This window comes from Euprymna scolopes, chromosome 17 (assembly GCF_053919585.1).
Source record: "Euprymna scolopes isolate OS-2025 chromosome 17, ASM5391958v1, whole genome shotgun sequence".
NCBI classification, from domain to species: domain Eukaryota; kingdom Metazoa; phylum Mollusca; class Cephalopoda; order Sepiida; family Sepiolidae; genus Euprymna; species Euprymna scolopes.
Window position 1 is genome coordinate 78554992 of NC_136498.1, and position 26640 is coordinate 78581631.

At 29.6% G+C, this 26640-nt stretch overlaps 1 protein-coding gene across 1 annotated transcript in view; it reads right to left on the bottom strand.

Annotated features, from left to right (window-relative positions):
• The window catches only part of LOC145296819 (thioredoxin reductase-like selenoprotein T), a 48217-nt gene extending 23330 nt beyond the window's left edge, over positions 1 to 24887 (bottom strand). Inside the window, exon 1 of the mRNA XM_080142905.1 lies at positions 24683 to 24887. Coding sequence (XP_079999031.1) covers positions 24683 to 24846 — 164 coding nt within the window. The 5' untranslated portion in view covers positions 24847 to 24887. The remainder of the gene's footprint in view (positions 1 to 24682) is intronic.
• Positions 24888 to 26640: the final 1753 nt, after the last annotated feature.

Below are 26640 nucleotides of genomic sequence, written 5' to 3' on the forward strand. Positions count from 1 at the left end.
TTGCTAATATCGTTTTTCTTTAAAATGTTACCTGACTTTTTGACCACCCTGTAATTGATAAATTGACGATTTTTTAAATAATGAATTGCTTTAAAGAAAATGACCATGAAAGGTAAAGATTTAGAAGAAATGTTTAATTTTATGCATGTTAAAATGTATTGAGGATTCCACAAAGGAGGGAGTTGCAGTATGGATTTTAACCTGGCAAGAATGCATATTTTCATCTATATAATAAAATTAATGCAGAAATTCCCCTCTGGACCAAAGTAACATAGGTTTACAACAACAGATGCCACATATAAAATCACTACATCTAGCCTATTAGCCATTATCTTATGTAGCTTTCGAACACCGCTATAGATACATTCAAATAACGGCTCCTTCTTCAAATTCCGGCCATTCTGATGGTGTAAGTTCTGATAATTTTCATATTCCAGAATCTAATTCTACGCTTCATAAAAGAAGCATTACTAAAAGTACAATATGGCGTCCCTACCAGACATTACTTTGCACACTGTCAAGTTTGTTTCATGCTTAGGTCATTACTATCTTGTGTTTTGCACTTCACAATTCGTTGGCCATTTGCTATAAACATTAACAAGTCTCAAAATATTGTATCCACAAAAATTGAGAACATAAAAAAAAAAAAAAAACATGCGCCGCTAATTGTTTTTATTATAGTCCATGCATGCATTTGTTTGTGTGCATGTTTTAAAAAAAAAAAAAAAAAAAAAAAGTGTATAAAAACATTACAGAATCCAACTCCAAACCATTCGGCTACCGGCAACCGCGAGAGATACAGTTGAAATTAAACATTTTTTTTTTAAATGCTTTTAACATCAGTCAAAGTGATCTAATCAATATATGACAATCTATGCATATATATATATATATATATATATATACACACACACACACAGTCAGTAAAATTACAGACTGAGCCACATCAACGTGTGTCTGGGTACAGTTGCTTATATGATAGCATCACCCTTGTTGCTGTCATCTTTAACAAGTTGAAGTTCTCGACTTCTATGAGAAATGAAGGATGGAAGTAAAGCCAAGGAATGTACCAAATCATTTTTCTATCTGGAGATGACATCTCAAAAGACCACAAAATGGCTGAAAAGACTGGACGTCAGATTCTCCGTCGAGAGTTGATAAGTCCAGTGTACTGTGGGAGGCAAGAGAGAGATCTGTATTGCTCGCTGGTCGAGTTCTCTCTGCTGACTGAATTTATTATTATATATTATAAGTTTGGACATATTTCATTGCTACTAGCTATGTAAATAAATCATAGAAGAAAAAAGGTAGAGGGGGGGGGCAATCAGTAATGAAAGAAAGAAAGTTCCAAAAGGTGCTTAAGAAGTTCCTTAGGAGATAATGCACCTCATCAGCTGATTGGTCAGTGTGTGTGGCTGAATCATTCAGTGGGTAGGGCATTGGTTCACAAGAGAAAATAGATAATTTTGCTTGTTTCTACAGATCTTTGATATTAACAGAAGACTAAGAAAGCCAACTTCTGCATTTATACAACAAAAAGAAAAGATAAACAGGAAAGACATAACACATCTGAAGTTAAGACTTTACAAGGCATTGATAGTTCCTTAGATGCAAATGAAATAAACTTTACTGGAAGAGGATGAGAGAAAGCTCAATACCGTTGAAATATTTTACAATACTTGGAGTAATTTTGAGATAGACAAAGAAATGCAAATATCGGAAAGAAATTTCAAATTAACAAATCCATCAACAATATTGTTCAAAAAAGTTTGGACATATTTCATGGCTACTAGCTCTGTAAAGAAATCAAAAAAGAAAAAAGGTGGGGAGTGGGAATCACTAATGAAAGAGCGAAAGGACAAAATAAAAGTCAATACTGTTATCATCTTAGACAAACTAGCCCAATACCGTGATAAATGGTAAAACTTTGCTCTTAAGTGGTGAAGACCTTTGCAGTATGGATATAAGTTAAGCATGTTAAAAAGTAAATTAGAATTTTATTTCAAGACAAAAATTATCATTTCAAACCAAAATGGGAATTAAGTTTTATTTTAGTTACTCAAATTAATTACAGTGAAATGAAAATTTGATAAACATCTATAATATAAATCTCACCTGTCTGTTTAAATGTATGTATGTATGTCTGCCTAAAACTTCGACAGGCGACAGATTTTCACAAGATTGGTATCCTTTTGAAACTCGACCCTTCAGATGGCAAATATTGAAAAATTGGCTAAAAACATTAATTCTTTTCTACAGGGAGAGGTCACTTTTTTTCTCTCCAATATTTTCAAAAGTCATCCCCTCTTTTCAACTGACTAGCCTTAATTTAAACCTTCGTCACTTCTGGTTTGACAATGGACGCAACAGCAATGCCATCACTTTTTTTTTTTTTTTTACATTCTTTTCCTCCTTCGTGGTATGGGCTTGAGTTTGCCTGCCTACTACCACCTTTCTTTTTTTATTGCTCAACACAGTTCCGGGCAATGCCGAGCACCCAGGCTAGTCTATTATATAAATCTCGCCTGTTTGTTTAAATGTATGCATGTATGTCTGTCTACCTACTTAAACTTTCGACAGAGGCGACGGATTTTCACAAGATCGGTATCCTTTGAAGCTCGACTCTTCGGATGACAAATATTGAAAAATTGGCCAAAAACATTAATTCGTTCACCCTAAACTGGGCACTTTTCTACAAAGAGGGTCGATTTTTCCGTTGACATGTTTTGCAAGTCTTTCAAACCTTGCGTAAACGATATTGCATAAAAGGCATTATTTTGACCGCCTGTGACGTCACAATCGCAGTAGGTGCATCGATAAGAGCATTTTTTTCATCCCTTTTTCCTCTGGCAAGTTATGCTTACTACTCGTATTTTTTTTTTTTTTTGCTCAACAACCTTACACACACCTCCACTTTCTTTTCCGCCTTCGCGTCACAGGTTCGAGCCTGCCTGCCTACTACAACTTTTTTTTTTTTTGCTCAGCACACCTCCAAATAGCATTACAAGCGTGTTTGGTATTTCCATAGACATTAGCAATATTACATACCTAATGTCTTCAACAAGTCATATCTTTTTTATTTGTGGGTCAATTTTGAAAAGAATTACATCGAGGGAAAGAGAATAGAATAAGCATTCCAATGATGTTAATTTATTTTGTTTTTATGCTCCAAGTTAAAAATGAAAAAAAAAAAAAAAAAAAAAAAAAAAAAAAAACGGTAAAAAATGACGACAGCAAAAAGGGAAACTTTTTTCAATGTTTACATTTCATATATTACGTTTGGATACATATGTGCGGGGTTAAATTTGATTGGATATTGCTGAAATTTTACAGGATATATAAACTTTGATTTATATTCTTATGATCACAGGAAGCAAAGTTACAACCAAGCAAAGTTGAATATTTCAAAATTGATATGGTAAATTGGCATATATCATCAATTTTCATATATAAATAATTCAAGAATTATTTTCATGTATGGTATGTAAATATTTGATAATTATTAATTGTGCAGAAATTTCTTTAAAATGTTATCTTTTATATAAATTCAAATCTGCTTAACTGGAAAGCAGCTCACCATGCGCTAATGCGCTGAGCTGACTAAAGTCAGTGCAATAACAAGTTCCGTTTGTATTCTCTTAAAAATAGAAAACTTTTTTCTGCTTTCAAAACAAAAGCAGAAAAAACAGTTTCATTTTTTATTCTGAGTTTATCATCACTTTAAAAAAATTATTTCCAAGTTTTTTCAAATTTGATTTCCAAACAATACCAAGCCAAAACTTTGTTTTTTAAATGCTTTTAGTACATGCATTTCTGTTATCATGGTATTTATAACTTCATACTTGTACTTAGGTAGAATTGTTTTTTAGTGGTCAAAAACAAATATATAACAATGAAAAGGTACTTGTGCACTCATGCTACCATACTGAAATAATAGCTTTATTATTTAGAAACCCATTCTTAACATAGGGAGGGAAGGGTGTTTTGTTTCTGTACTTTCACCTAACAATTTAATAAGATATTGTGAAACTTTAATTCAACTTGAAAATGCTATTTGAAAAAATAGCATGGTAACGTAAGTGCATAAGCACCCAAATAAATGGTACCAAAGGCAAAAAAATAAAAAATAACAATAGCAACAGTAATAATAACTGTTTCCTCACAGGTAATCTACCTAGTTGGATAAGTTTTTAGCGTTTTATTTAATGTAAAATGTTTATTTATTTCGAAAAATAGTGTTGAGCATAAGAAAAATAGCCACGTGGTATCTCATGTCTTTGAAATCTCGACAATGACTTAAAAATATACAAAATACTGTTAGAAACCCAACCAATAAATGTCCTTGTGATTGGGTGGGTTTCTAACAGTATTTTATATAATTTTTAACTCATGGTTGAGACCACTTCGAATCTGTAAAACAAATCCGTTATATTTTTACTGAGATCTAAATATATATATATATATATATATATATATATATATATATATATGTTTCTGCACCTTTTAATATTGGAAAACTTTACGATATGAAAAAAATACATAGATAACCTCTTTTTCGTTTAAATATCTTATTTATAAAATAAAAATAAAATGTGTATTTGTACTTTTAATAATTTAAATTTTTCAATATTAGATAAATTTTCACAAACATTATCTCGGTGCGGTAAAATAACAGAGAAATCATAAAAAAGTGTGGGGGGGGGGGACAGTTCAAACTTATTACAATGAAATTCTCTATCAAACCAACTAACTTTTAAGTGTCACAGAAATAAATACATAAAAAAAAAAAAAAAGTCAAGGGTTAGGGTTTTAAAATAATGTCGGCCCTTGACAGGTGTCTGTTCTCACTGTTTTTAAAATTACTTTTAAAAAAATATTTGGTTTCCAGACGTAAAAATTAGGCGGTTTGATAAAGAATTTTATTGTGATTCATTTTTTATATAAGTGTTGATTTTTTTGTTTGTTTATGTCACTTCTATTCTGTTGTTTTAATGAAAATTCAACTAGAAATGGTAAATTTTTACCTTGTTTCCACCATAACATTTTTCTTTAAAATGACTACCTATTTAGGTTTTCAGGTATGCTGAAAACGAATATCGCATTTAAATTTTCCACAAATAAGTAGCTTTCCGGATATTAACCAATGTCATTTCTTATGTAATTGCTGGTGGCCATCTTGGTATGTGCGTTTGCGCATAGTTTCTCGGGGTTGAGTTTGTGCACTTGCGCGTACCAAGATGGCCACCAGCGATAACATAAATGACATTGCAAATTAAAAATTTAAATGTGATATTCATTTTCAGCATATCCGAAAACCTTTAAAAGCAGTCATTTTGAAGAAAAATGTTAAGGTGGAAACAAGGTAAAAATTTAGTCTAATTTCTGTTTACATTGTTTGAATTTTCAGTAAAACAGAATAGAAATGACAAATTACCCTCAACTGGCGAATATATAGTTGTTGCTTATCAAGACTCCTAGTATTGTGGAAGCTACATGTAGAGTACGATTTATGGCTGCATCTCAGAAAATAGAGGTACATTTTTGATCAAATAGAAAGGATTTACAAAATGTAAATCAAGAGTTTATTTTGAAAATTGGACTGGTCCTAAAATGCATAAGTTCTGGTTGACAATGGATTATGGAATTCCTATCTTTTACAGAAATTCAAAATCTATATGAAAAATTTTCTTTGATTTATTTCTGAGATTAATTCATATCTACTCAATATTTTCTTTTCTTTGAGGGGAGTATCTTGAGGCATTCAATAGCTACACCCCAGATTGAGTTCTTTGGTGGGGAGGCAGGTAAATACCTACTCTCAATAAATCTATATTTAATAACCAGAAAGAGCACAATTTTTCAGAAGAGTACCAAGTTTCATGAAAATAGCTTGAAAAATAAAATGGTGGCGAAATTACTGAATTTCTCTAATACAGAATATTACCAATTCTTAAATCAGCCCAAAGTAAAAAGACATTTCTTTTTTGCAGCAGTACTTTTTATGATCTTCACCAATCAAAATTAAGGACTTTGATTATGGGATTCAAATTAACAATCAATGGTAACAGTTTGAAATTGAAACAAACAGCCTGCTTTGAATAGTTATCACGCAAATATTTTGTTATTTAGACAAACCTGAAAACTTGTTTAGAACAGATTTTTTTTGAAGTAGACTATTTTTTATTTATTTATTTTTTTTAAATTTGGCCTGGCCCTTCATTGGTTAAATCCTTGATCGTGATTTGAAGAGAGTCAGAGTAGCATAACAAATGTGGGGACGGATTAACACTGGTCAATATTTTTGATTTGAGATATAGCAGAGTGAAGTTTTGTTTAACCTAAAAACTATTAATGCAAAATCAAAATATACTTTGTGCAACATAACTGATTTTTTTTCCCCACACATAAATTTAGAAAACGTTTAATAAGTTAAAAAAAAAAAAAATTATATTTTTAATTTGCATAAACATAAACTGTACTCCTTTTCTTTTTGCCATAGCTAGCTTGTTAGAATAAATACGAAAATATATTTTCGGAAAATAAAATAAAATAGGTTATCTTTACGATTACAGTTTCCATTTCAATTCCGATTGCTTACTAATATTAAAAATGTTTTTTTTTTTTGAACAATAACATTTAGAAAAACCTTTGCTAACATAGGAAGGAGGGATGCTCTGTTTACTTATTCTGTACTTTTATCTAAAGGATACCCTAAAACATCTATTTAAAATGAAGGAGCAACCGGAAATGAGGTAGAAACAGTAATCGTACAGAAAACCGATATAAAAAAAAAAAAAACCTATTGCTCATACAACAATGATTATAAAATGAAAGAAGCGGAGAGGTTTAATTCAGCAGCAGTTTTCATTGTTGATTTAATAGATATGTATATCAAGGCCAACTAAAAGACAGGTGGCCAGCCATTTGTAGCATACTTTCTATCGACTGTACTAGTGTTCTAAGAAAAGCAAGAATTGAATAATTAGAACAGTAACACTTACTTCGCAGATTAAATATCTGTTTTAAGGAACATTTAGGTTATCTTGAACTTTTCAGCTTTAAGATAGCTGCCATTGAAACAATAACAATTTGGTTCATAATTTAATGACCAAACAATACCTTTCGCATTACCACTAGGGTTCTCCTTACCCTTTTGCCTCCCAATTTTTCATCTGCTAAAATGTGATTATGATGTAGCCACAATAAAATAAACCATTCATTCAAGTGTCGCTTGTTATGGATTTAGCTGAATAGGATATTAAAAATCACTTTATTAGTACTTATGCACTTAATGTTACTGGGCTGGCGGGTGTTTTGTAACTATTCTGTACTTTCACCTAACAATTTAATAAACAAAAAAGATATAAAACTTGAATTTATATATATTTATATAATAATTTTATTATATATACTAGACTACCCGTAACCTGTTGGGTCAGTATGTTATATTAGCTATGGAATTAATGTATGAGCGTAACACTTGTGACGTAAAGAAAATAGTTTATGATATAGCAGAAACATTCCTATGAAAGTATATTAAAAATGAAAAAAGAATATAGATAGATTTCTACGAGTCGTTCTGTTTATAATTTTTTTTTTTTTTCAAAAATAAACAAACTTACAGCCATTGAATTATAAGTGGTTTGCCATACTTGTAGGTAAATGCGCACTGAACAGATACCATAGTACTTAAAGTTAAATTCTGATATATCTAATTTAAGCGCAAAAAAAAAAAAAAAAAAAAAAAAAAAAGATAAATCAAGTCCCTTGGGGTCCTAATTGAATTGAAAAAAGTTCGAACACTTAGGTGATATAAACACGATGAAAATCTTCAAATGATGCCATCCTCTAATTGGGATATCTTCGGCACAATATAAAGGTGTCTCTGCTTGTAGAGATTTCAAGTCCTTTTTCAAACATTTAGGTGATATAAGCATGAAAAAATTGTTGCAGCTCCATTCTCGATAAGGCATTCTTCTGAGCTGACTTTTGGTGAGTCTCGCTCCTGCTGGAGGTTTTTGTAGACTAAAAAAATAAATGAGTGTTTACAAAAAAGGCGCCTTGTAATTATCTTGGCCCATACAATCACAGGGTGCTTACAAGAAATGTGCGTAGGCGGCTTAAAACATGAAAATGGCATTGTAACTGGAATTTCTCACACTATTAAGTGTCATGGAGCAGTTGCTATGAAACCGCAGGTATCAATGGACGACTAAGCTAATGTATATTATTTTAAATATATATACGTTTACATACATAATTGAACACTGGTCATTTCTCATAAACAAAACACATACTATGTATTTCATTTAATAAAGCAAAAATCTTTCTATCTTTATTTTACCACTCCCCGTCCCCAGGCTTCCAAACAGAATGGAACATTTTTGTCCAAAATGGTTCATTTTCTCAAGTTACTTCAATTAATTGCTCTGCTGACCCAGTAACCTTTAGAAAAAGGTTACATCAGTATTCAAAAGTTTCGTAACTTCCTTTAAGAAAAAAAAAAAAAAAAAAAGTTGTTTTTCCTTTCTTTTTACACAATCACCGCTGGCATTAAATTTTATAAAAAACTAAAACGAAAGTATATTTTTTTTACTTGTATTTTTTAAGTGCCATATTAGATTTTAGTCCAATTGTTGGCGTGGACACTCAAATAAAAATCAAACTTTTCGTGTATTCTTGATAAGTTTTTTTTTTTTTTTTTTTTTTTTTAATAAACAAAATAAGTTAAAGTACGATAGAACAAAAAGTTCATTTTTTCGGCGTTTTGTGTGTTGAGTGAAGCTTATTCCCAATGCCCCAATCAATATATAGTGGGCGTTTTGACCTACCGTAGTTTGATATAGAAAGAAAAACACGGCGACACCAGTACTGCTATAATGTAATATAAGTAACATCCCTTCACTATCTTCTCTTCTATATATAAATAAAATGAACTCATTTTTTCCACATGTGAGTTTGACCTTAATAGGATTAAAAATCAAGACATTACATGCAAATGTAATGTGCACAAACTGCAGCACAGGATCTAAAGTGTGCTATAGGCCTATTATCCTTACACTTCCTCGATAACCGTACATTTCTATATTTTTTCCGGTGAGAGTTCACTGCCAAAATCGGTTAGAATCAATGGAAGTTGTAAAATCTTTTCTCTAATACATTCCTTCTACTCCTGCTCCCACTTAACACTGCTGAAAATGCGTCCACAAGGAACAGTACGAATAAACACCGGTTTCGAATCGTAAAGGGTTATTTAGGCCATTTTTTGTTCTCTTTCTTTTGCTTTTCTCCCATAAAAAAATAAATAAATAAAATAATATTACGGTCCGATTAACATTATCTTTTTTTCCTTTTTTTATTTACCGTAGAACTCACACTACTTCCGGTTTTGGCAACTCTAACCGAGGAATCTGACTATGAGCTTTATTTATTACTGCTTTTCACTAAAAAGTTATTAAATAAACACTTCCTGAGTTACAATTTATTATTACAATGCAACAATATCGTGAAATTACTTTCGTTTCACTTAAAAAACAAAAAAATAATGTGCTCAACGTCCGATTAAAATTAGATTGTTATGTTTTGCATTTTTTTTTTTACCATAAGACACACACTGCGAGACTATTTGTTTTTTTTCTTCCGGTTTTGATGACTCCAACCGAGGAATCTAACTATGAGTTTCACTTATTAGTGCTTTCAACTACACATTTTTTTATAAAACAAACATTCCATTTTTTTTACAAATTAATTACAACGCTATGATATCGTGAAATTACTTGCATTACACTTGAAAACCAAAAAATAAACACAAACTGCGCGTCTACTCGGTTTTTTGATCCGGTTTGGACTACTCTAACCTAGGAATCTAACTATGAGCAATTTATTATTTACATCGGGAAATTACTTGCATTCCAATTGAAAAACAAAAACAAAATAAAGAACCCAATAATGGTCCGATTAAGATCAGAAAAATATGATTGCTTTTTCTTTACTAAAGAAATCTGCACGTGTTTAAATTAACATTTATGAATGTTTCTTCATTAACGAAATTACATTTGCTATATATTTAGTTCAAACATATAAATGCTGTTGCTTACGTTACGTTCGGGAAAGTCAGTTCAAACTAAAACACTGACACTGTTTTATAAAGTTTTGAAATTATTTACCCAAATATTCGCCAGAGTCCGCGACGATTTGTCTTCTCCAAATACATCCATAAACACTGTTCAAGATGATTAAACATTTTACATTAAATAAAAACACTAACAAATCAAACCATTACGTACTGCAAGACTACCACTTTTTACATTTTCGCCTTTTTTTATTTTTATTTTTTTCGCGAGCCCATTCCGTTACATCAAATTTAGCCACAGCAACGCGTGGCAGGGTACAGCTAGTTTAAAATAAAAATAAGATAAAAATTACAAGTTTGTTGCCGGAATGTCAGAGATTCTAAGTCTTTACGAGTATTGGAGTAACCACATTAAAAATGGGAATATTTAAAAACTAATAAAGCATATTTTTTAGGTTTATTTTTCTATGGTGGGTTAATGTCCAAAGGTACCTTACCTAAAATTGAAGAAAAAAAAAAAAGGAATTTTATTGAAGATTTTAGCTTTAAAGATAGCTGCCAATGAAATAAATTTAGTTATACTTTATACATTGGTGAAGCTGAGATAAGTAGCTCCTGCAGACAAGCCTCGTTCTGACATTCGGAAAATTTAGGTTAACAACTGGTGAAGCTACCGAAAAGTAACCCTTTTGAATGAAGATGAATATAAACAATATTTTTAAAATTAATTTCACTTAAAAGCAAAATGTAAACATAAATATTTTAGAAAACTACTTGAAAAATGTAATTTTAAACCCTAATTTTTTTTTTTTCAATAAAAGGAGAAAAGACCAAATTTTAATAACAGGTTTAATAGAAAAATATGCAATATTTGTTTTAAATCGGTGTTCTTTAAAAAAGATTTAAAGAATATCAACGAAATTTAACTTACTTCGAATAATAAAAATATATAAATTCCAAAAAATCACTTATAAAAAATACTAATGAATGGGTACTTCCATTCTTCATTGTTATAAATTCATCCATATTTATATTTTATATTCCATGTACTTTTAAATAAAATATTTTTTTAAGCAAGGATTCAAAAACACTGCGACTTTAAATTGTTATGTCAGATGGTCACAGAGCAGGGTTATCTCCCTTTCTTCCTGTTGAGAACTACGATGGCCTAAAAGCGCCATAATTAATCTCCTCCTTTCTATTTCTGGCATGTGTTTACTGTTAACAAAAGTTAGTCAATATAGGTCACCGTACTTGAAAAATGATTATATTCACTCATAAGTTTACTTTTCTAAACAAACCCCTCAACAAATTTTCCATTTTTTTTTCTCTTACAGAAATACATGAGTTTTTGATTTAAAATATTTTATTTCTTCTTTATGGAATGAATTTTTTTAAATATCTAAAATAAAACATTGAATGAAATAGAAAAAATTATAGTAAGTGCTTCATATTTACTAGACAATATTTTCAAAATATGAGGTTCCACTTAAAAAAAAGAAAAAAAATCGATGCAGTTTAAAAGAAAAAAAAGGTTTTAAACTCTTGACTTTACAGGTAAATTTGCACAAAGCTTTTTTTTTTTTTTTAAATTAGATTTTATCTTCAATTTGTGATATGTAAATCTGAGGTGAGAAAATTATTTTCATTTTAATAGACATATCAAAATGGGGGGGGGGGTAAAAAAGTTTGTCTTCAGTTTATTGGAAAGAGCATAAAATATCATATTAAACCTGAAAATATCTGAAAATTTGAACCTAGCGAAAAATTTTGATAGATTTTTTAAATTGAAAAAATTGAACTCGTAAAATTCAATTCATTTCATTATGTAGAAAAAATGGCTGCATCAGTGAAAATTTCGTATTGATTGGATAATTGATTTTTGGTAGATGTTTTAAAGAGACTTCAAAAATATACTTACTCCTGCCTTCCATTTTGACCATGTCAAAATTTTTCATGTTATTCGGGGGGGTTATGTTACCGTGCTGAAATAACTTTATTTAGAAAACCATTCTTATCATGGGGGAGGGTGTTTTGTAATTATTCTCTACTTTCATCTAACAATTTAATTAAAAAAAAGCGCTGCCGTTAAACTTTAAGTGAACTTGTTTTAGAAATAGCATGGTAACATAAGTGCATAAGCAACAACAGTTTAAATTGGTAAATTAACCGACACGACACGCTGACATATTTCTAAAATGGGTGTTTGTTGATATAAAACTTGGAACGAAAAATATGTAAAACGAAAAGAAATTAAGTTCTTAGTGAATTATTTTATTTTAGAAAATTTCTTAATTTTAAATAAAAATTGATTGTAAAGGTTTTTTTGTTTGTTAAATAATTATTGAAAAATATTGTAAAGTGTTTACATAAGTGGTTCTTTGAGATAATAGGGGCGCCTGAAACCTCCCTTCCAAAACGAAAAAAGCTTTAGTGTTTTTACTATTTTATAGTGCTTTTTTTTTTTTTTTTTTTTTTTTTGAGTTTGAAACACAAGTAGTGGCTAGTTAACTTAGAACAACAAGGGCATATGGCGGAAATTCTTCAGGGTTTAAATGTATTGTAATGCTTTTATGATGGTCGAAAAGCTTTTTTCAGTCGCCATAACTTATTTCCTTGCCTCCCCACGAGGCCTGTTTTTAATGTAGAGAAGCATTTATTACTAAAAAACGAAATGAAATATAAAAGTTAAGCTAAAAGTAAAAAAAAAATTTTAATTCAAAGAATTAAAGAAAAAATTCAAAGAAATTTTGAACATTTATTACTATAAACATAACGAACAAGTGAAACATAACGAACAAGTGAAACATAACGAACAAGTGAAACATAACGAACAAGTGAAACATAACGAACAAGTGAAACATAACGAACAAGTGAAACATAACGAACAAGTGAAACATAACGAACAAGTGAAACATAACGAACAAGTGAAACATAACGAACAAGTGAAACATAACGAACAAGTGAAACATAACGAACAAGTGAAACATAACGAACAAGTGAAACATAACGAACAAGTGAAACATAACGAACAAGTGAAACATAACGAACAAGTGAAACATAACGAACAAGTGAAACATAACGAACAAGTGAAACATAACGAACAAGTGAAACATAACGAACAAGTGAAACATAACGAACAAGTGAAACATAACGAACAAGTGAAACATAACGAACAAGTGAAACATAACGAACAAGTGAAACATAACGAACAAGTGAAACATAACGAACAAGTGAAACATAACGAACAAGTGAAACATAACGAACAAGTGAAACATAACGAACAAGTGAAACATAACGAACAAGTGAAACATAACGAACAAGTGAAACATAACGAACAAGTGAAACATAACGAACAAGTGAAACATAACGAACAAGTGAAACAAAACGAACAAGTGAAACAAAACGAACAAGTGAAACAAAACGAACAAGTGAAACAAAACGAACAAGTGAAACAAAACGAACAAGTGAAACAAAACGAACAAGTGAAACAAAACGAACAAGTGAAACAAAACGAACAAGTGAAACAAAACGAACAAGTGAAACAAAACGAACAAGTGAAACAAAACGAACAAGTGAAACATAACGAACAAGTGAAACATAACGAACAAGTGAAACATAACGAACAAGTGAAACATAACGAACAAGTGAAAATTTTCCAATATGCTTTCTATATCCATCATTCAAAGGGTCAATAATGGTAGAAGCACTAGGTGTATCAGAATTTGGGGGGAATTTTTGACACCCCTAACACAAAACTGCAAATAAAATATAAAGAATGCATAATTTCTCTTTAAAGTGAGTTGTTTATTTTCTTTATGGAATATACTTCCAAAATAAACTATTAAAGTCGTTTAAAATAGAAATATTATTTTTTAAAAAAACAGTGTTTACAAAATGCCGGCGCGCCTTCATGCAGTCATTTTTTTTACGTAATGAAATCAATTGAATTTTACGAGTTAAATATTTTTCAAGTTTTAAACTTAAAAAATCTATCAATTTTTCTATTCGTTCAATTTTTATATTTTCAGGGTTAATGTGAAATTTTATGCTCTTTACAATAAACCAAATATAATATTTTAGACAAACGTTTTTTTTACCCCCCCCCATTTTGAAATGTCTATTAGAATTTAAATTAATTTACTCAAAGTTATATATATCACAAATTGAAGATAAAAGATCAATAAATAAAATATTCTAATTCAAAAACAAAAAAGTGTTTTTTGGAAATTTACCTGTAAAGTCCAAAGTGTAAAACTTTTTTTTTTTTTTTTTTAAACCACGTTGATTTTTTGTTTTTTAAGTGGAAGTTTGTTATGCTTAAATTGTCCAGTAAATATTGGACGCTGACGACAATTTTTTCTATTTCATTCAATGTTTTCTTTTTGTAGATATTAAAAAAAAAAAAAAAACTCACTTGATAAAGAATTAAAATATATTAAATCAAATTCATGTATTTCTTTAAGAGAATAAAAAAAAAAAATAGAAATTTAGTAGAGCGAATTTTTTGTAATTGGCCAGAATACATGAATGAAATGCTGATATTTTTCAATTATGGTAGCACATACTGACCACTTATATACATAAATATTCATTTATTTTATGCAAAACCGAATAAAATATGCTTATAGTAAAAAAAAGAAAAAAGTGTTTTTGTTCATTATTATTACATTAAATGTTTGTTTATTCATATAGTTACTATCCAGATTACTAAGGTGTTGTTTTTACGTTTTTGAAATAATTATTTTTGTCACTTCGCTGGTTCCGTATATAAGAAATCGACAAACTTCCGGTTTTGCGAATGGCGGATAACATTTGCCGGAAAAAACGTTTTTCCTTGACTCTTTGTTTAAAAATCCTGTTATTTAAAAAATACATGGAATATAATATATAAATATGGACAAATTCTTATACATTAAGAATAGAAGCACCCATAGCTTAGTAATTTTTAACAGGCAAGTTATTTTTTGGCAGTTATATATATTTATTAGATTTCAATGAAATTAAATTTGTTGATTTTCGTGAAATCTTTTTTAAAGAAAACCGATGAAAAAAAAAAAAAAAAAAGTTTTTTAAAGTAATATATATATATATATATATATATATAGTATATTTTTCGATTAAGTTAAACCTTTTATGATTTTAAAATTTGGTCTTCGCTCATTTTACTGAAATAAAAATTAGGGTTTGAAATTACATTTTCATATTGTTATAAAGCTTGTAGACATGGAGAGTATTTAATCAAATGTTTGCAATGGCGACTTGCCCCAAAATTCTGATACACCTTTCGAAGCACCGGTGTCACACTTCACATGAACGAAGTGTTCATATTTTTCAGAACGAGGCTCGTCTGCTGGACCTACTTATCTCAGCTGCAGTGCACCTCTAACATGATAGACATAAAAATGGGAACAAACACTTAAAAAAAATAAAAAATAAAAACATGTTACAAAGCCCAAAACTATGTGAATCGATAGATTAATTTTGTTGCGTTTACCTCGGTAAGAAGTTATTTGTCGTAAACATTTTTGGTATGGTCTTTGTCAGTGATACGAGAAAATAAGTTCGTGAAGGCATTAAAATGTTATCTTAAACATTACACAAGTCATTTTGAGTAAAAAGTTTACTAAATTCGAAAAATACACAATTAAAATGTGTTAACACTGAATGAGTTATAATGAAGATGGTTTTCACTAGCAATTCCATAAAGCAAATAGCAGTCTCGACCATACAATCTTAAACCAAGAGAGTGAATGAAATGGAACAAACCAAGGCAAAGCTGACAAGTCAGAAAATGACAATGAAACAACTATTATTAATATTTCTACAAGTAATAAAAAAGAAAAAGAAATCTAAGGAAAATAATTTTAAAAAACTTATTTTTAAGTTTTTGTTTTAAATTTAAAATGGAAAATAATTTATGTAAAATAAATGCCCGCGATGCAACAAACGATTTCGCTGAATCTGTTTGTGCCCACTCGGTTCATTCCGTTTCACTTGATTTTAGATCACAAGATCAACTTGCTCTATGAAATTGTAGGTGATAGGCATCATTATTACTTATTCAGTGTTTACACACAGGGCTGTACATTGCGAGTGAAACAGTCGCATTTGCAAGCGATTTTTCAAAGTAACGACTAGAAATAATGAAACATTTACCTTTTGGCGATTGTATTTATTTCACTGACAATCTTCGTAAGCTCACTACTGAGTGAAAAATATCTTAAACTTTGTTCGTTTTGTAAGAACAACAAAAAAGTTAAATTATTTAAACAATAAAAGTTTAATAGAACAATATACTTTTTTTAATGAAGGCTGTTTAAAAAAATATCTGAAGAAATTAGAATGTTGATATCTTCAAGTATCGACATAAAATTTGTTGTATTTAAAAATTACAATCTTTGATGTACATACTCGTCACAGAACGACCATGTCATATTCTAAAAATCATGTTGGCTTGGCTAGTAACTTTTCTATTTAGCTAGTAAACGAAAACATTTAGTTGTTAAAGGTCAACTAAAGATAAATTTGTCCGTAGAGCCCTGACACATTTTAATCATGCATTTCTGGAGTTTAGATGGGTAAAATAAATTAAAGTTTAACTTGAACTGACTCATTATGTAAAAATGTTTAAGATACACATTTTAATGTATAGACATTTTCTCATATCACCCACAAACCCATTTAGTGACATTAACATTTTTTTGGCACTTCTGCATGTGAATGACATTAACAACAAAGACGAGTTATCAACCCGTTTTTGAAAGAGACTGGTGTCTAGTGGCCATTATGTGAATCTCACATATAAACAAGTGTTTACGATAACGCAAAAAATATCTAAAATAAATACAAAAAATATGAAAATCGAAACATTTATTATATAAAAAATGTATCAAAATATAATTTTAATGTATTCTTTTCAATGAACGATTCATAACTGAAAATAAAATAAATATGATAAAAACATGAAACATTGTTTTTAGAATTATTTGTTTTTGTTATGGTAAGGTTGTATATAAAAAATACAAGAAAATACAGCAAAACAAATTAAAAAATATGATACATTTATAAAAGTTTAAGAATATTTTTTTTGTATAGACAGATTGCATAAAAATATAGCAAAATATAATTTTTATTTGCATACACTTTTAGAAAAGGAAGAGTTATCGACCCCTGTTCTTTGGCTGACAAGTGACATCTGTTAGCGGTTCTTGAAACTAAATGATATGCAGAAGTGCCTTTTTTTTTAAATCGTTTTTTTCCCCTACCAATTATTCACTAAGAACTTAATTTCTTTTCGTTTTACATATTTTTCGTTCCAAGTTTTATATCAACAAACACCCATTTTAGAAATATGTCAGCGTGTCGTGTCGGTTAATTTACCAATTTAAACTGTTGTTGCTTATGCACTTATGTTACCATGCTATTTCTAAAACAAGTTCACTTAAAGTTTAACGGCAACGCTTTTTTTTAATTAAATTGTTAGATGAAAGTAGAGAATAATTACAAAACACCCTCCCCCATGATAAGAATGGTTTTCTAAATAAAGTTATTTCAGCACGGTAACATAACCCCCCAAATAACATGAAAAATTTTGACATGGTCAAAATGGAAGGCAGGAGTAAGTATATTTTTGAAGTCTCTTTAAAACATCTACCAAAAATCAATTATCCAATCAATACGAAATTTTCACTGATGCAGCCATTTTTTCTACATAATGAAATGAATTGAATTTTACGAGTTCAATTTTTTCAATTTAAAAATCTATCAAAATTTTTCGCTAGGTTCAAATTTTCAGATATTTTCAGGTTTAATGTGATATTTTATGCTCTTTCCAATAAACTGAATATAATATTCTAGACAAACTTTTTTACCCCCCCCCCCATTTTGATATGTCTATTAAAATGAAAATAATTTTCTCACCTCAGATTTACATATCACAAATTGAAGATAAAATAAAAAATTTAAAAAAAAAAAAAAAGCTTTGTGCAAATTTACCTGTAAAGTCAAGAGTTTAAAACCTTTTTTTCTTTTAAACTGCATCGATTTTTTTCTTTTTTTTAAGTGGAACCTCATATTTTGAAAATATTGTCTAGTAAATATGAAGCACTTACTATAATTTTTTCTATTTCATTCAACGTTTTATTTTAGATATTTAAAAAAATTCATTCCATAAAGAAGAAATAAAATATTTTAAATCAAAAACTCATGTATTTCTGTAAGAGAAAAAAAAATGGAAAATTTGTTGAGGGGTTTGTTTAGAAAAGTAAACTTATGAGTGAATATAATCATTTTTCAAGTACGGTGACCTATATTGACTAACTTTTGTTAACAGTAAACACATGCCAGAAATAGAAAGGAGGAGATTAATTATGGCGCTTTTAGGCCATCGTAGTTCTCAACAGGAAGAAAGGGAGATAACCCTGCTCTGTGACCATCTGACATAATTTAAAGTCGCAGTGTTTTTGAATCCTTGCTTAAAAAAATATTTTATTTAAAAGTACATGGAATAAAAAATATAAATATGGATGAATTTATAACAATGAAGAATGGAAGTACCCATTCATTAGTATTTTTTATAAGTGATTTTTTGGAATTTATATATATTTATTATATTCGAAGTAAGTTAAAATTCGTTGATTTTCTTTAAATCTTTTTTAAAGAACACCGATTTAAAACAAATATTGCATATTTTTCTATTAAACCTGTTATTAAAATTTGGTCTTTTCTCCTTTTATTGAAAAAAAAAAAATTAGGGTTTAAAATTACATTTTTCAAGTAGTTATAAGCTTCGAAAGATAGTAAGTCTAATTATTCAAGTTTTTATCACGCATTTTTAATGGCGACTTGTGACACTGCTAATAGTGTACTCATTTTTTTTTTTTCCATAGTCGAAATATATATATATATATATATATATATTACCTACAACACCCCTTCTTTATTTGTGGTTACAAATATGCTTAAAATAATCAGCCGAAACTGAGCAAAATATATTATATTGTGGAGAAGGTGAGGATTGTAGATAAAAAAAAAAAAAAATACACGTATCAGATTTTAAGGTTGAAAATCCGAATTTTGAATGCGTTTAATTTTTCATATTTTGAAGTGTGAAATTCGCTGACTATGTTAATTATCTTTCAGATTAGCAAAAACGTATATATTTTCATTATTTTTACATAAAACACTACTTTTAAATCTTTGAAAAACAAATAATTTTCTTTTAGTGAGCCCAATATTGCTAATATTGGATTAAATAGGAAATGCTTTGAAGAATCGATACGAAAAGGGGGAAAAAAAAAAAAAAAAAAAAAAAAAATATTGATAAATAACTGTGCATTTTGCTAAAAATATAATTTCTTTCTGCAATTTGTTACGTAATATTACCTCACTTACGGTAGGCCATAAGGCTTACACACAGTTGTTATCTCCTCTTTTGCTTTGACTAGCGCTTGACTTAGTTTAAAGTGTGGGGACTTGCATAGAAAGTTAGTTATAGTTAAAAGTAATATCTTTGGAAAATTGGATAAAATCGTATCTTTTTATATACATTATAAAGTAGACGGTGACGATTTCATACACAGGGGACATAACTCTGAACGTAAATTTTAGTAATGACCTAGTTTCTATTGATTGCGGAGTAAATCTGGCTACTTCTACAGTTTATCGCCGAGAATGGAGATGCTACTTTTTTCGGGCACTTAGAATAAGAGGGAGAAATCAGTATTTTAAACGATGACCGAAGTAGGAAATAAACAACAACAAAAAATTAAACTAGATATTAATTACTTCTGGAAAGAACTAGGAAAAAAGTAAATAAAGAAAGTGAAAGAGAACATATATCCGTAATTGTTTAATTGGAAATGTTTCGATTTAATTAATGAAAACGGGAAAACTTTTCATGAAACGTGTGTGTGTGTGTATATATATATATTACTAAAAACAGAAAATGAAAATAACATTCATTGTTTAAACTGGGTGAACGCCGTTTGAAAATCAAAACATTGTATAAAAATCTATCAAAATATAATTGTAAAGACATTTATTGAAAAGTCTGCGTAAGAAAGTATAATTTTAATAAAACAATTTTATAATTTTTTTGTTATTTATTTTCTACTTCGGTCATAGTTTAAAATACTGATTTTAACAACAGGTGCCCGAAAAAAAAAAAAAAAAAAAAAAAAATGGCATCTCCATTTTCGGCGATAAACTGCAGAAATACCTAATGTCGTTCCTGTGCAGTTCTAAGAGGCCCACTTTCCCAGGCTTTGATTTCTCTCTTTGAGAAGGGATCAGTTTACGGTCAATCGCTTGAGGCACCCTTACTAGAGAAGGCCAACGGGGCCACCCAGGCACTTTTTGCAGGCCAATCCCAATTTTCTCCCCCCTAGTATCACTCCATTTTAACCTTATAGCAGTAGACCTTTAAAAAAAAAAATTCTATTTTATGAATTTTCGTAATTTTTGGGTATATTACTATTTGATATTACAATTGTTTTTATTTAAAACAATATATTAAAAAGAATCGAGTTGCCGATTATCTTAATAATAGGCACTTTTTTTTTCGTTTTTAAATGTTAGCTATATACTAATCCTACACGTATTAAAAACACATACAGATTATAGTTAAAATAAAGAATTTAAGAAAATAATCCAAGTACGAAGTTCATTTATGATAATAATCAGATTATTACAATCAAGGATGAAAGGGTTGTATTTATTTGCTTCCCCACTGAGCAAATTAGGCATAAGGCCGTTTTTTGATGGGGAGAGAGAAGGGGAGGGGGAAAGGAAAGGGAAAAGGGAACCAGCTCCCGAGAGGTGGGAAATGGGAGCTGGATAGTGATTTGCCAGCTGGCCCAAATAGGGTTGCCCCTACATGGACCAGAAGATTGCCACAAGGGCAATGGTCTTTGCTTGCAGCATCTGCCGGAACAGATACTACACTTTGATCTGGGCCCGAAGGCCACAAAGGTGCCCCCAAGGATAAAAGGGTTGTGTTGTTGTGTACGTTTTCAGCGCAACAAATTTTCTATTTCAAAAGATTAGATTTATAGTAAACTGTGATTAGAGGTGTAGAAACGAGGAAAACGCAAATTATGACGTGCCCTCCCTAGCGTATTATAAACACCCCAACCAGCAACCACCCCATGTTAAGAACGGCTTTCGAGGTCAGGGATGTTTATTCCGAAATCCGCTCTTAACATGGGGAGGTTGGGTGTGTTTATAATACGCTGGGGCACGTCATAAAAATTAACCAAAACAAAAATATTCAAAGATTTGATTTAATATCGATTCGTTTAAGCGAATTGACCGTTTTATTTGATTAACTCAAAGAGAAGAGGGCATTTAAGTAATCCTAATTCAGTTACAAGGAATGATGATAAATTGAAATTTAAAACTTGGTGAATATATATGTAAATTTGTCGGTGAGAACTCTCAGCTAAATCACCTAAAATGAGATTCTATTTTTAGGCGATTACGAGTTTTAAAAAGTGCTTCTTGAGAGAGGTAATAAAAAAATAAAAATGGTACTTGTATAGTTTAATCAAGACATTAAAAAAAAATGAAAATATCGAAAAAAGTTTATGTTGTACGTATCCGTTTGGAAATGAAGTTCCCCGGAAAAAATTTTTTTCGCTTAATTTCATCAAGTAGTTTTTGTTTTACAGCGAAAAAACAATGTGTTATGATACCGAGCAAAAGGTTCGATTTTTAGGAAGAAAAGCTAGTATTAAAGATGGGGAGGGAGTGTCAGCGTTTTAAACTGAGTTATCTTCCCGTGGCGTTTCTAAAATCCCAACAAAAATTTAAAAGATTCCAAGATGTTTGAAGGTGCCTTCTTGAACGTGCTGTCATAAAAACGTGTTTTTCCGCTGTAACCCCCCCCCCCCCACAAAAAAACCCAAAAAACTACTCGATCAAATAATTAAGTGAAAATTTTTTCGGAGATCTTCAGTTCAAAACGGATATATACAATATAACCTTTTTTTTTTTTTTTTTTTTTTTTCGATATTTTCATTTTTTAATGTCTTGCTTAAACTGTACAAGTACCAAAAAAAAATGTACGAAGTACTATATCCAAAAATAACGAAAATTCATATGGTAAGAAGTTAGAACAACTTAAATCTACCACTAAAGGTTACACATGTTGGACAAAATTACAATGTAATCTAAAATGCTTTCTGAATTATGCCCCCTGTTTCTACACTATTTAGCGTCCACTTAAGAAATTCTACGAAAAATGCAATTTTTTCAATTTTCGGTAAAAATTACTTTTAACTAAATAACTTTCTACTTGATGTATTTTCATAAGTTTTGGATATAGTACTATTCGACATTGTTTTTTGCTTAAAATGACATACTTAAAAATCTGTCGCCTCTCTCAACAAGCACAAAGAATTTAGTGTGCAATCAGTTAAACGTAAAATGAACATTTTAAGAACTAGCATTACAGCCCGGCGGCGTTGCCGTTGCCCGGGTGTTTGGAGGTGTGTGATGACTGTCGAGTAAGACAAATTTTTTTAAGATTTGACCTCTTAACATTTGTTTTGGGCTCAAATCAAGTTAAGTTAGATCCATGTCCAAGGAACCTATATCCAAAATTTCAAGTGTTTAGACCCAAAATTGCCGAAAGAGTTTGGTAGAGTTCTCAAAGGTCAAATCGTTAAACATTGACCCCTTAATAGCCAAATTTCTGGCCGAAAACCGATTAAAGATTTTCCCAAATCTGTATATCAAATTTCGAGTCTGTAGACTGAAAATTGAGTTATTGTGTAGGGAAATGTACACAGACAGACACTTTCACAGATATATAACCATTGTGTACATGTGTGTGTGTGTGGGGGGGGCTTAAGTTATCCCCAATGAATGAGGCGGATCCGAAGGAGAGTCCCCACATCTGGTGTCTTGGGGAGGCATAGTAAATAGGTACACGTAATCACATAAACTTTTTTTTTTTTTTTTTTTTTTTTTGCGTGTCGAGACTCGAGAGGTACTTTAGTCGAAGGACTTACTCTTCATATTTTTAGTAAAAACGGTACTTGTGAATACGCGCTGAAATAACATTATTTAGAAACCCATTCTTAACATGGGAAGGGGTGTTTTGTAACTATTTTGAACTTTCAACTAACAATTTAATTAAAAAAAAAATAAATGAAAATATCGTAAAAATTGAATTTAACTTAAAACTACGGTAAATTTTTACCTATAAAAGTCGTCATTTTAAAGGAAAATGTTAAGCTGAAAACCAAATAAAAATTTACCGGAAATACTATTAAAAATAGCGCAGTAACATAAATACATAAGCACCCTTTATATATATATATATATATATATATATATATATATATATATATATGAAACAATTAACTTTCAGTGGAGGAGAAATCCTTCACGACTGAGACAATTTTTATTTTTGTACCTTTTCTCCACGTTAAAAAACGACCCTGGTGTCTAACTCTGTCCCGTGGGGAGGCATAGTAAATAGGTACATCATAAATTGCAATGTAATTTTAAGACTACAAATCGAATAAAATAAAATCTATTAAAAAGGAGAATTTGGGACGCTGAAAACGTACACAATAGTTATAATTTGTGGAAAGCAATTACGGAAAATTATTTTTCGGTAGTGATCCGGACGTAAATAACGTTATTATTTAAAATGCCATTTTTAACATGGGGAGGGGAAGGTGTTTTGTACCTATTCTATACTTCAACCTTACAATTGAATAAAAAAAAAAATAAAAAAAAAGCTTTAATTAAACTTGGAAATATGATTTAAAAAAATAGTGTGGATTACTGGATCACACTCTCTGCATTAGCACCTATTTTTCATTTTATAACGCACAAGTGAAAAATAAATTTAAATATTTAGCCATAAACATCGAGTCACTTATTGTCTTTTTTTTTCATTGAACTTTTCGACGGAAAGAAAAACAAAAATTTAGAACTTATTTTCACGCTTATACAGACACTCATGTCACCGTGCTATTTTTTTTTTTTTTTGGTACTCGGGCACTTATTGATCCGTGCTGAAATAACATTATTATTTAAACAGTCATTCTTAACATGGGGAGAGAAGGGTGTTTTGTACCTATTCTGTACTTTAACCTTACAATTGAATAAAAAACAAACAAACAAACAAAGTTTTATGTTTTTTTTTAAATTAAACTTGGAAATACGATTTAAAAAATAGCGCGGATCAATAAGTGCATTAGCATCATATTTTTAAGTTAAATTCAAGTTTTACAATATCCTTTTTATTAAATTACGTAAAAGTACAGAATAGTTACAAAACACCATCTTCTCCCTATATTAAGAATGGCTTTCTAAATAACGTTACTATTTCAGCACGTTAACATAAGTACCCTTATTTTTTAAGTTGTCCCCTATCTTTAAAAATGTTTAATATACAAAAATATTTAACAATATAGGTTTGTGCGATCGCTTATAGATTGAAATCAAATTTAAATCATCACATGATTGTTAGCTAATAACGTTTTCCTTGTTATGCTTCCTCTTTACAGTTGTTCTCAATAGAGTAAAAAAAAAAAGAAAAAAAAAATGAAGAACCTCACATCGCACTCACCAAAGAGAAATATTACTTACCAAAACATAAACTTAATAGTGGGACCCGCAAATTTCGTTAATTTCAGAGATTTTATATCTTTCTGGACTGTCGGTTCTTGTTGGGATAACGTCACATCTTTCCATGTAAGTGCACAAAAGCAAAGACATAACGCGACCGTCGTAATCACGTTTAAAGTCGCCATGTTCGTTTCGTCGTGCTACTGACTGATTACTCAAATCATTAAGGGCAGATAATTCTAGCTTCTCATATTTATCTCCACAATATTAATATTCATTATTATATTAGATGTGAATTGATAAGTCTTTTTTTTATATATATATATATTTTATATATATATATTATATATATATATATATATTATTTATATATATATATATATATATATATATATATATATATTATATATATATATTTTATATATATATATTATATATATATTATATATATAATATATTATATATATATATATTATATATATATATTATATATATATTATATATTTTTATATATATATCAGTAGTGTATAATATATATATATATATATATATATATATATATATATATATATATATCAGTAGTGTATAATATATATGTATATATATCAGTAGTGTATAATATATATATATATATCAGTAGTGTATAATATATATATATATATATATATATATATATATATATATATATATATATATATATATATATATATATATATATAGGGTTTGTATTACTGTACACATAGATTCGAAAAAGTTGTCAAAAAAACAAAAATATATAACAAATAAATGTTATCAAAGGCAAGATAAGTTACTTTTCTACCAAACTGGATATATTTTTTGTGTTTTTATTCAATGTAACATGTTTATTCAGCTCGAAAAACATGCAGTGTTTACCGATGTATTGGAAAATTCAAAATGGTGGCCGACTCTCTCTTAAACACGTAAAGTTCGGGAAAAGGTGTTATAAATAATAAACTAGACAAAATACTGTTAGAAATTCGCTCAATATATATTACTGTGACATAGGTTTACGTATATTCGGTGTTTTTTAATAGTATTTTGTCTAGTTTATTATTTATAACACCTTTTCTCGAACTTACCGTGTTTAAGAGAGAGTCGGCCGCCATTTTGAATTGTCCAATACATCGGTAAACACTGCATGTTTTTCGAGCTGAATAAATATGTTACATTGAATAAAAACACAAAAAATATATCAAGTTTGGTAGAAAAGTAACTTATCTTGCCTTTGATAACATTTATTTGTTATATATTTGTTTTTTGACAACTTTTTCGATTCTATGTGTACAGTAATACAAACCCTATATATATTATACACTACTGATCAAAAATTTAAGACCACTTGAAAAGCTTTTTAAAAAAACTTTTAAGATTTTAAACTTTTCCGACTTAAGGTTACCAATACTATAATCTAAAAGGCTACATTCCAAAGATTTATTTTTAAAATTTACATTTTTATTAAATTAGGCTTTTTACACATGATCAAAATTATAAGACCAGGGTCAAAAATTCTATTAAATTGTACAAAAAGTGTATGAAAAGTGTATGAAAATATTCAACAATACAACTTAATAATGAGTCTTACCTCCACTGTTTTGATGACTTCAAAAATTCTTTGGGGCATGCTAGAAATAAGGGTTTCCATTAAGGTGCGGGGGATCCTGCTCCAGTTTCTGAAAATGGCTTCACAAAGTTCATTTTTTGTTGAATATTGTTTGCCATTTCGATAAACCTATCTTGTCATCCATCCCCAAACATTTTCAATTGGGTTCAAGTCCGGTGAGCATTCAGGATGTCCCAAGAAATGGACTCATTTTCTTGTAGAAAGCTGAAGATCCGTCTTGCAGTGTGGATTGCAGCATTATCCTGTTGGAATAATTCAATTCTATAAGAGGAGACTTATCTGGATAATATAAAGCTCCACAAATTTCAATGGAGCTTATACAGGAGACAATAGGAGT